Source organism: Caloenas nicobarica, chromosome 1 (assembly GCF_036013445.1).
Source record: "Caloenas nicobarica isolate bCalNic1 chromosome 1, bCalNic1.hap1, whole genome shotgun sequence".
Classification (NCBI taxonomy): Eukaryota; Metazoa; Chordata; class Aves; order Columbiformes; family Columbidae; genus Caloenas; species Caloenas nicobarica.
This window is the reverse complement of record NC_088245.1, coordinates 15,585,103-15,597,117: the sequence shown is the minus strand read 5'-3', so window position 1 is coordinate 15,597,117 and position 12,015 is coordinate 15,585,103. Positions and strand designations below refer to the sequence as shown.

The 12,015-nt window shown below is 42.0% G+C and overlaps 1 protein-coding gene across 1 annotated transcript in view; it reads right to left on the bottom strand.

The window, feature by feature from the left end:
* Positions 1-11,515, bottom strand: part of PRKAR2B (protein kinase cAMP-dependent type II regulatory subunit beta) — an 87,502-nt gene extending 75,987 nt beyond the window's left edge. Inside the window, exon 1 of the mRNA XM_065640414.1 lies at positions 11,083-11,515. Within this exon, the coding sequence (XP_065496486.1) occupies positions 11,083-11,389 (307 nt within the window). The 5' untranslated portion in view covers positions 11,390-11,515. The remainder of the gene's footprint in view (positions 1-11,082) is intronic.
* Positions 11,516-12,015: the final 500 nt, after the last annotated feature.

The window sequence follows — 12,015 nt, the reverse complement described above, 5'->3', positions numbered from 1 at the left end:
CGCAACTCATTGCTGTACTCTTACAGTCTATATAAGCTCCCCTGGAAAATCCTCTCTTTGGTGGAAATGATCAATGACATCCAATTTTGGCAGCAGCACGAAAGTCAGGTCTTTCCAGCAGTATTTACAGAAGTACACATTAAGAAACTTTACTCTAGAGGCTGTTCCATACTCCCAAAACTCCCCAAAGACAAGTCAGAGGACAAACACCTACATTTCTGCATGGAAAGCACACTTCTCTCTCACAAACTCAAACTGTTTTTTTGACTGAGACTTCCCAAGATCCCAAGACTTCCCAGTCACTTCTACATCCCAAGGCCTGCATCAGCACTGAATGCAATGATTTGAAGGATGGACTTAGAGAAAGCATGATATTGCTTCTCTTCTTTTTTTCAAGTCTTTGAGGCCATAACCTGAAATTATTAAAGACCAGCCATGTTCATAAGACAATATATTCCAGATTGACAGCAAACGAGGGCACGCTTAAAAGAACAACTCCATTTTATTAATGTTCCTAAGAAAGCAAAACCAGAAGAATAAATTACTCCTCTTTGCAAGGTGGATACTGGAAATGAATCTGTGTCTACTCCCACAACTGCCAGCAGCAGCTACATTCCAGCAGGACAAAACTGACAGATTAGCAAGGGAGACATGCAGATAAATTTTTACCAAGAATTGAAGTTAGTAGTATCTAAGAATAAAAAACCATCTGTCTACTTTCAGAACATTTTTTTATACATGCATTAGCCATTAAATAATATTTCTTGTAGGTTGAGGCAACAGGAAGGAAGGAAGGCTGTTAACTCTATACTTAAATTAATTCACAAATGCTTAAATAATGTAGTGGAGAAAGCTAGATCAGAGTTTCTTATGTTTTGAGTACCTACTAAAAACCAATAGAGACAGATAAATTATCAGCTAAAAGATGGCTTTTAGAGAAAGACGCCTGAACATTACTCAAAAGTATTGAACAAAATGGCTAGAAATAGAAAACGCTATGCATTTAAAAAAAAAAAAAAAAAAAAAAGATGACTGGGCCTAGTACCAACGAGACAGAAGAAGCAGATCTATAAAGGTACCCGGATCATAACTCCTCGACTTCAACAGAAATTAGGCATAACTAAAAAAAAAAAAAACCAACCACAAAACCCAAAAAACTAACTGTCCCTCTAATGTTTTACAGTGTCTATTACTGAGAACCTACCTTCTTCAAAACACATTCATGATGAAATATTGTTCTATTAGAATGGTAGAAAACATTGTGTTCAAAACCTTAAGAAAACTTTAACATATCTCTATAGTAGACATCTTAATTGTTTCTGACTGTGTGATGAGTATCACAAACATTGATTTGGAAGAGAACAATAAACCTCAGGACAATCCCAGCTCTCCATTAGACAAAGTTTTTGTCATTAAAGGTCTTGACCATTGTTAATCCACAAGAGTGTTTAAACAGACTTACTAGCTTGTAGACACTCATTTGCAAAATCTTAAAAGGCAAAACTTAAAAATTTCTTGATGAACACCTATTTCAAGGACTTGTGACACCAGTCTGAACTTTTTACCAAAGGCAACTACTGGCCTAACAATGGAGTTCCTTAAGCATCAATGAAAATAAGTGTCATAGCTTCAAAGAAAGGATCTAAAAGGGAACAAGTTCGCTAGTAGAAGGGCAAGATTAGTACGGTGACAATATATACTCATTCGCGGGGTCATCCAAAAAAGGTGACCACAATGCTGCCACAAACAGCTTGAGTTCAAGCTAATCCACATCCTGCAACAGTTTCAAGTGTCTTCTAACTCACAGCGATGGATTTCGTTTGTCACGCTAGCATTACAACTCCACCGTTAAAATAAAACTGGGAAAACGCACCAAACCTTTCAGCCTGTGCTCTCAGGCGAACAAGTCTGAATGTTTATGCTTGGTTCCAGCTTGTATCCATCCCAACATTGAGGACTCTGTACATCTTTTATTTATAGTCTATACTGAGACTTCGCAAGGAATGTTTTCTTTCCAGCATTGGGCAAGGATTTATTTTCTTCCTGTCTGCTATGTTTTACAATAGACACGTCTGCTAAAAAGTTACACTACGAAGAGACTATCACTATTTATAAAAACACATTTTACATCTGCATCACAGGGATTCAGAAGGGGTTGCTGTTATAAAGATCTTTATACAAGCAGGATAGTATCTGGAACAAGTCTGAGCAGGAAAGATCATGTTACTTCTCCTCCTTTCAAAATCTATTTTATACAGCAATTTTCTAGTCCATCCATTAAGGAAGTCTTCATAATATTTACTAATTGGCCCTTTTAGCCCAGCTTTACAAAAAACACTTTAGTCAAATAACTGGAACAGTTTGTGTAAGAAAGCTATTCTCGTTATCAGCTTTAACCTGCACAAGCACTCAGCTTCAAATTCTTGCTCTGATGATTTTTTCTTAATATTAATATAATTAAGCAGAGCAATTTAAGAGGCAAACGTACAAGTGAAAAATACTTTCTGTTGTTACAGCATGTGTTTTTACCACTCTACCTTCCATTATCCAGTGTTACAGTAAAATGAGGCAAGGCTAAATTAAAATTTGGGGGTTTTGTGTTGTTTCATTCCTTATCATTTCCTCCTTTTATCGGTGGTCCATAAATGACTTCTCTGAGCAGCAGTGCTAAAAGGATGCCTTTTATGCAAAGGATGGCAAACGGCCGTATGGCTGGTGTCCAGTTCACTCTGTGGATACCTTGTGCCCACAACATGTATTTTACTCCCATGCGCTTCAGACACCTCCTCCTGTCTGCATCCCCCTTCCTTTCAGATCTCACACTTTTTTGCGTGACATGGTATCATTTCAAATGCTGAATGAGGCACTGGACATTTGATTAACATCATCTTCTTGAGGTAGCCCCAAACTCACGTGTTTTCTGGGTTACTTGCTGTATTGATTTAAATCTGGATTCATATATTACACTGCCTAGAGACTGCAAACAGAAATTCTGAGTACTTCTGCTATTTTTATCACCAAATGCACAAAAACTTGAAATAGAGCTCTTTGAATTTTTAAATGAAAAACAGAATTGACAAACATGAAGCCTTTCTTTGAGGAAAAATGTAATAATACCGGTCAATTAGAAAAGCAAAAAAGAAAGAGAAAAAGAAGACACTCAAAGGCAAACTTCACCCTCTTCAACATCTTGTTTAGTACTATGACTGAAAATTGTTCTACAAAACAGAAATGTATTCTATAAAGGAAAAGATTAAATAAAAAACAAAGTTTGTAATTACTAGTCAGATCAAAATTCACAATAAGAATGTCCTGTTCAGTTCCATGAAGTAAACAGGTTACCATTCCTACCCAGCAAGTGAAAAGGCAAGTCTGAAAGGGTTCCCTGAAAGGATAAGGGTTTTCAGCATAAACCCTCTACTTAAAGCTATCTAGAGTTATCTGCGTCATCATCCAATGTCCCAAAGAAAAGGAGAAAGTATATATTTCCTTCAGAAATCTCATAAGACTGCTTTTAAGCAATACTATAATTGATGTTTATGGTAATAATACAGACTTACAGACGTGTGTATTTCTGTTAACAGATTTACCTAGCATGTAGTAACTCATGCATACATGGACTTCATCTTTTACACAACCACATCCATATAACAACCTACAATATAAAAAAGTTTATGTGATAAGTGTATCATCCCGAGTAAGATCACCTCTTTTTCTTCTAATTCATGTACGTCAAGACCTATTCCAGCAACAGAGAAAAATGGACCATCTGAAATGGCTCTCTTTCTCAAAGCCTTCTCCTTCCTTCATTCACTTTTTTAAAAAAACCACTCACCTTTTTAAAGTACAGAGCTTCTCCATAATTACACTCACTTGAAGCTCAAAAGAAGAGCTCAAACTCTGAGGAGTCGTTATTCTATATCATGACTTTAAGGTACCTCATTAAAATAATAGTCAGTGAAATAACTGCTGTGATTTTTTATCAAGCATTAAAGAAAGGAACATTTCACAAAGTCTTTGTTATGTACTATTCAATATTTCATTTTTCCATCAGCACCAAAACCACCTTAACTCTCTATGAAGACTGTAGCTGTACTGACGTGTCTATCAACTTTCTTGATGAAGACCACTATTGTTATATTTTGAAACAGAATATGGTTGAAAACAGTCCGAATTCTCCATGAAAAACGTGAGCTGATACTTTCATTAGAATCCACGCCCAACAGAAGTGTTATAGGTCTCCAGATGTGGTAATGACAGATGACCATGCCAAAATACATTAAAAGGCCACAAACGACCTAGTTCATATTCGTACAATACATTGACCACTAATTTTAGTTTAAGCTTGCATTTATGCTTTTCTGAAATACATTTATAATCCAAACAGAATTTCAATAGAAAATTCAGAACATAAATTTGGGACATACACACAAAAAGAGGAGGGTTATATCTGGGTAGAGAAAACAAAAGCAGATAATTTAATGTGCTCTCTCACATGTGCTCTCTATCCTTTTATCTTCCTCCCCTGTCCCTCCTCCTGCTTTTACCTTTGCATTTTCCTTACCACCCACTGACTCCTTTCTGATTCCATGTCCTTCCTTCCACCTTGCCTTCTTGTTTCTTTCACCACTGTCCTGACAAATGAAATTTCCCAATCTAGAGGTCATCTTTGATATTGGAAAGGCAGAAGTGGGGCAGCGGCCCCTACCTTGATTCATCTGTACCTTGTGACCTAAATGTGTGATTTCCAAACCATATGTTCCAGATTTACAGGAGCAGCTAAGGCAAATGAGTCTGCAGAGATTTGACTATTTAAAGGTAGATTTCCCTCAGACTGAGGGTTCTCACTAGACGGAGCTAGAGAACAGAATGCAACACTTTTGCATAACAGATTGAGGATAAGCCCTGAGATATATAGGTATTAAACTAAGCTTAACTTACTGACAGATGCATGAAGCACCTCTGTGCAGGTTACAAACACTAGGCCATTACACTGTTTTTTATAACCAACAGGAGTATGTTCCAAAAACAGGCACCTTCTTAGTGTCCACATATACATCTTTATTCTGTTCACACAAAAAAAAAAAGCAAATGTTTTTCCAGTCATGTAAATGCATCAATAGGAGTAAACACAAGGAGCAAAAAATGTCAGGTTTCTTTGGGAAACTGAACCAAAGTCAGCAAGTGACACAAAACTCCTGGAGCATTCTTGAGGAAGCCAGCTTTCCTTTAAAACAGACATGATACGTGCAAGAAACAGTGGTGGTGTGCAAATGTTAGCACTGACACTGTTTATACCTTATCATTCATAATGCAATCATTACAAACTCATGCCAACAGAACTGTATGTCTTCCCATACTTCCTGAATTAATGCTGTTCTCTCTGAGCTGAGCAGACAGCCAGAACAGCTTCAAGCTGTTTCTTTAAAGAAAAAGCTGGAGATAAATTCAAATGGTTTTGGTATAGTTTTAATACTTTTATGTCCTTAAATCTTTCAAATATTTCCTGCTTCTCTTAAACGTACAGACACAAACATTTACAAAGGAATAGCCAGCAGAGACACCTTCACTCATGTATCCTTTTGTTTTGAGGAGGGACACATACATACTTTTGAGTGGAGGCTGCTATAATTTCACCTAAATTCTTCACGAAAACATACTTTTCTTTAAAAAAAAAGTGGTTATAGCAGAAGTATGTTTTTCATCTACAATCACAAATACATGTATGTCTGAGAATGAACCATATCCCCTACTACAAAGACTGCTGAATGCTACCCCATTACAAGGTCACATTTCTAGTTGCTCAGAATTTCGTCAAACTAAGTTTTTGGACTGCAATTCTCCCAGCCTGAATAAAACACCTGGGCCAGATTAAGGGATTAAAAAAAAACCCAAACAATAGAGAAAAAAAAAAAGAGGACTAAACTGCCAACTTGCTCAGGTTTGATTTCTAAAATAACCATTGCCAGAAAGAAAATAGTTTTCTCCTGTCAAAAATACTGGTAAACATTCTTTCCAAAAGCTCTGTTATTCTGAAGATTTACAGCAAGCACTGAAAGCGTTGTGTTTTTGTGACAGTACACACCGCTAAGAGCGGCCAGCGGCCATCCCGCCCACCGAGGCCCACTGAACCACCAAGGCACCCGTCCATGCGGCTAAAATTCCCTCCAGGAGCTGTCTGCGTGCCAAACGCCCGTCCCCGATGGTCTCTTACACATGCTGCGCGCACACCAGACACGATCTGCCAGGGGGTGCACGGATGCCGTGCCCACGTGCCCGCAAGGAACTTGCCTGTCACCAGGAACTTCTCTGAACTGCTTCCACAGCCAGGCTGCACCAGCCTGAGTCTGATCAGCTTTGTCCTTATAACCACACAAATGATGCTTTATTTCTTTTTGTATTTCAGATGAGTGACAGGAGAAATTATTAAAACTTCATTCAAGAGAGCTGGGTCTGTTCAGCCTGGAGAAGAGAAGGCTGAGAGAAGATCTCATCAATGTTTATAAATATCTCAAGGGTGGGTGTCAAGAGGATGGGGCCAGACTCCTTTCAGTGGTGCCCAATGACAGGATGAGGGGCAATGGGCACAGACTGAAGCACAGGAGGTTCCATCCGAACATGAGGAGAAACTTCTTTACTTTGAGGGTGCCAGAGCCCTGGAACAGGCTGCCCAGAGAGGTTGTGGAGTCTCCTTCTCTGGAGACATTCAAACCCGCCTGGACACATTCCTGTGCGATCTGCTCTGGGTGAACCTGCTTTAGCAGGAAGGTTGGACTAGATGATCTCCAGAGGTCCCTTCCAACCCCAACCCTTCTGTGATTCTTAAAAGTTGGCTAAGCAGGTATGAGACGGTAAAGCTTTCACCACCACCCATCATAACCCAGATTCTAATTTGAATACAGACATTTTCAAGAAATTCACATATTTTTCTATCTGGTCCCCAATTTAATGATACCCTACTACAACCTATGCATACTTTCATATTGCCTCCTTGCTCTTATTGAGCCCTTCCACTGCTCTAATCTACCCATTATCATTGTGCAACAGACCTGCAGGAAGGTTGCAAACTGTTCAGTGCTTTCTGGTTTTGTTTCATTTAAGGAAGAAAACCATAAGTGAGGTTAAGAGAACGGATGAAGTACCATTTCTCATCACAAAGCTGGCATGGACGCTGTTGTGTGCAAAGTTTTCTCCAATGCTCTGGTTTCTACAATTTACCTGTTATTTCAAAATTTGCATGAACAGTATGTATGTAAAACAATTCAGACTGAATAAAGGAACTAAAATAAAGACATGCTTTTAACATTTGATATTGTAAGCTAGAATACAAGTTTTACCTATGCATCGATCTTGTATTGTTTGAGCATATAATCAGTGAGTAAAGTCAAGATAAATATTTTCACTTTCTAGCTCAAGTTTTGAATGAAGGAACTCAAAGCAATCAACACACCAACAGAAGCACATGGGGGAGGAGAGGGACAGCCATAGTATTTTCCTGTTAAAATACATCACTATCTGAGGAAAAAAAAAAAACAACAAACAAAAACCAAAACCAAATCAAACAAAAGAAAAACAATGTAAACAGAGGCTTCACGATGCCAAATTGTATACACAGCATTGCGATTTTTAAGTTTAAAGAACTACAGACACCTCTCCTAATTCATATTAAGGCTAGATGAAATATGAAATTTTAGCTGTAGCAAATATTTTAAAACTGCTGTTACAAATTATATGGGGCATTACCCTTCAAATAAGTTGCATATAGACATGTAAGTGGAAAAGCATAGTCATTCGTAAAAGAACAAATCGCTTACTGAGCATTTTCAAATTCTGCAGACACAGTATAATACATTTCAATATGCACTTCAAACAGTTAGAAGAATTTGCCAAAATGGGGCTCATTTTTATGTATATGTCCTATTCAATTTAGTAATTCCTATTAGTATTAGCAGGAATTAGTTGCGGTCACTGGTTAACACAAATACACCCATGTAGGACAACTTAATACACATTAAACCAAAACAAATCAAACAAAAAAAAACCCCACAAACAAAAAAACCCAAAAACTAAACAACAAAAAAAAAAACACCACCACCACCTAGAAGACCTAAAAATCATTCCCAAATTAAACAGTGTGTTCAGAAGGGGATAATCTAAATGCTCTGAACCTAAAGAACATCACTTCAGGGGCCACCTTAACTCCAGGTGCCAATTCAGAATTATGACACCAATACAACCAAGTCCTTCCTCCAGACAAGGTAACTGCTTTTACTTTTATTTCTGCAACTGATGTAATGGGCACAGCAGAGGACATGAATAGAGTTTAAGTCATGGTTCACATGTGACTCTTAATCCTGAGAATAGGGGTTTTTTTTCTTTTTTTTCTTTTAAAGACAGCTTATGCTCGTCATTTCCAAAATAGGATAACGCTCATGTACCTTCCAAAATCCATTTCAAGGACAAAACTAATACTGACAAAGAGTTCAACTGCAGTGCTTGTAGGTATTTAGAAACATGCACTGGGATTGAAAAAAAAAAGTGGGAAACAATAGCATTTACAAGGAGCATCCTGTTTGAATTAATTAAGGAATACTGTCAGCTTGACATTTCAAGTGTACTGCTTTAACAAAGAAAAGGTACCACCACCAGGTCTGAGCTCCTTCTCAGAGGTTTTTATTTTGCATTTGCTTATAAAGTTTTCCAATTTGTTTTTGTCTCCTGTACAAAAGCAGTATACAAACAAGACAAATTGACTATACACAAGCACTTTGATTATTCATAAAGGCAAAAGAAAAAAAATGAAAAGAAAAAAAATTTCCCCCCAACTTAAGTTCAAGAATTGCTATGTAGAGAAACAGAAAGCAAAAGCACAAAAAAATGCACTTTAAAATCAGTATTTAAACCCATTAAACAAAGATTTGAATACAAGCCTTTATGCCTCCAGTTATTAACAAAAGGCTGAGTGGATGCATTGTTATGTTACCTAAAAAGAATGCATATTCAGGCCAGATGTAAAATTTGAATTTAAAATACATACTCCTGCACAATGCACACACACACAAACACACCATTAGTAATAATTTACTATAACTTACTTATTATTCACGTTCCACATGGTTTCACAAATATTTCCGGTTTTGTTACTTTTAATTATTAATTACTCCAACTGACAGAAATTATAAGGCATAATACGATTAAACTTTCAAGATATATCAGGCTTAAAAATGCGATATTTTAAAGGGTTTTTGTCAAATGCATAAATCAATCAGTTAAACTAAGTCATTCTAGCATGTCCCTTAACGAGAATATTGACAATAATGGCTTTCCTTCTTCACAATCACAACAAAAGGAATATCAAGAGAATCTTGATTACAGGTATTAATTAGAAAAAGCTTAGAAAGCTTCTTAAAACACCTTGTAAAATTTTATATATGTAACACATAGATGCTAATAAATCAAGCTGGATTGCTGTACTTTGCTCCATACAACAGTCCAGTTCTCTATTCACCAATGAGTCTGTTTAGTGTTGCAATAATTCATGTTTGAAAACCACGTCTAGTGTTAGTGAAGTAAGATAATAATTTTATTCTTCCCCATTATCGCCATTACAGTTTTCAAAGACGGCAAATTTCCAGATTTTTACTAATCTCACATAATCAGCATTAGAGTTCAAAATCACCACATAAATCTGCAGAACCTGATTGACAGATTCAAATTCTCATTATATACGCATGGTATAGCTGCAAAGAACAGATGAAAAGAATGGCAGTTGTCTTATGGCATAACATATTCAGAAAACTTACCCAGTTCTTAAACATCTACATTTTTTCCTGATAAAATGCACATAAGACATTATTTTTAAAACTGTACTGATATTAATCTAGCAAACAGCTGGCTTCTGTACTCTGCTAAGCAAATCTACCTCCAGCATGACCTGAAGGGATGAATGCTTCAATGATCTGACAAGATATACTTCAATTTCAAGCTGTTCTCAAAAAAAAAAAAAAAAAAAAAGCTAATTACGAAGATGCTTGGACACTTTCTCTTCTCTATCTAACCTTATTGACTGACCTCTCAGCATCTAACCGTATTGACTGACCCTTCATTTAGCCTGATCATGAGGCAAAGTGCCATCCACCATTCAGAGACAGCTACTACTCACCCCATCAATCAGAGTGGCTGATGGACTGACTTCGTGTCTAAATAAAGCCTGGCAGCCACACAAAGATAAGGTGTCATTAGCTGTGTGCAGATAGGTGTTACCCTCAAACACTGAGACACCGCATCCATTCTTTGCTGTCCTTGCAGCTACGCTTGCTCCATAGGCCTTTCTACCATGCAGAAAATTTCACTCTGGCTTTCGAGAAGAAATTATGTTTAAAAATCGTGCTCTGCTTTTTGAAACATATGTGAGTACATCTTTGCAAAACGCTTAATCAAGTGCACAAATAGAGTAGCATGGCCACGATAGGTGTTTTCTGTGGTAGACATACCATTGGACCAACTACAAAACGTAGGTTTGCTCTCTTGTGCTCAAATAAGAATATCTTTTAGGAATACTACAGGCCCAAACGTGATAAGCAATACAGCTGCAGACCCTGGTGCCACCTGCGTGCCCGGCATCCAGCACTGCCGAACAAAAGGGGAAAGCCCGGCAGGTTAAAGTTTGCAGCGGGAGACGGGAAACCTCCCGTGGGCTCCGTTGTTCGGCGTCAACGGCAGCGGGGACCTGCCCAGGGTGCAGCCGGGGAGGCCGCCTCCTTCACTCACACTCCAGTCACCGAGGCCAGCGCGCTCGTCACGCCCCGGGCCCCTCGCAGTCCCCCCCGCACGACCCACGACCACCGGGGCCGGGGCTGGGGTCGGGGCCTGTGCGCGGCCCACGCCTCGCACCCCCCGCTGCCCGGGGCCGCCCCTCTCGCAGCCGCGAGGTCGCCGAAGCGGGAGCGCCCGCCCTCCGCCGCCCCTGCCGAGCTGCCCACCTGAGCCCGGGCCGCTGAGGGCGCCGCCCCCGCCCTGCCCGCCCTTCCCGGCCGGCTCCCTCGGTCCCCCTCAGAGCCAGGCGAGGCGGGGGGCACCTACCCGGGAACTTCTCCTCCTCCTCGCCGCTCTCGGAGTCGGTCTGCATGGGTTCCTCGGCGAAGTTGACCCCGCGGGCGTCGAGGGGGGCCCGGCGCGGCGGCTGGCTGCCCCTGTCATGGCCGGGCGCGGGGGTGCCCGCCTTGCGGCCGCTCGCCTCCTTGTCCGCCGCCGCCTTGGCCGCCTCCTCCTTGAGGCGCCCGAAGTACTGGAGGGCGAACTCCAGCAAGTCCCCGGGCTGGCTCCGCAGCACCTCCACCGTGAAGCCCTGCAGCAGCTCCGTCAGCCCCGCCGGGATGGAGATGCTCATGCCGGGGCCGGCCGGGGGGGCGCAGCCTGGCTGGGAAGGGGGAGGGAGAGGGGAAGGGGAGAGGAGAAGGAAGAAGGGGGACAGCCCGCGGGCGGCGGCTGGGGCCGGGGGTCCGCAGCCCGGAGACGAGGCGCGCCCGGCGGATCGCCCGTGGGCAGCGGGAAAGGGGCGGGCGGCGGCGGCGCAGGTGGGAGCGGGCGGGGGGCGGGCCCGCGTCGGGCAGCGGCTCCCTGGCAGCCTCGGCGGCCGCAGCCACTCACTCCGCTTCGCCCCACACTCGGCGCGGCGGCGGCCCCGTCCGTGACCGAAGCCTCCCCGCCCCCGCCGCCTCCTCCCCCCGCGCCGGGGAACCTCGCGCACATGTGACCCGGGAAACCATGACAACCTCCCGCCGGGGACTGCGGCCCGCAGCGCGCCCCCGCCCGCGCCGCCGGAGGGAGGCGGGGAGGGGAGCGGAGGTGGGGGCGGCCTGTGGGCCCGGCCCGCCCTGCGGCGGACCCCGGCGGGGCGGAGAGCCCCTCGGGGGCGGGCAGGTAGACCTTGCCGCCGGGCGGGGTGCTCTGCCCCGCCGAGGGCGCTCGCTGGGCTCTGCTCACCCCCCCTTTCCCTGCCGGGGCACTGCCCCG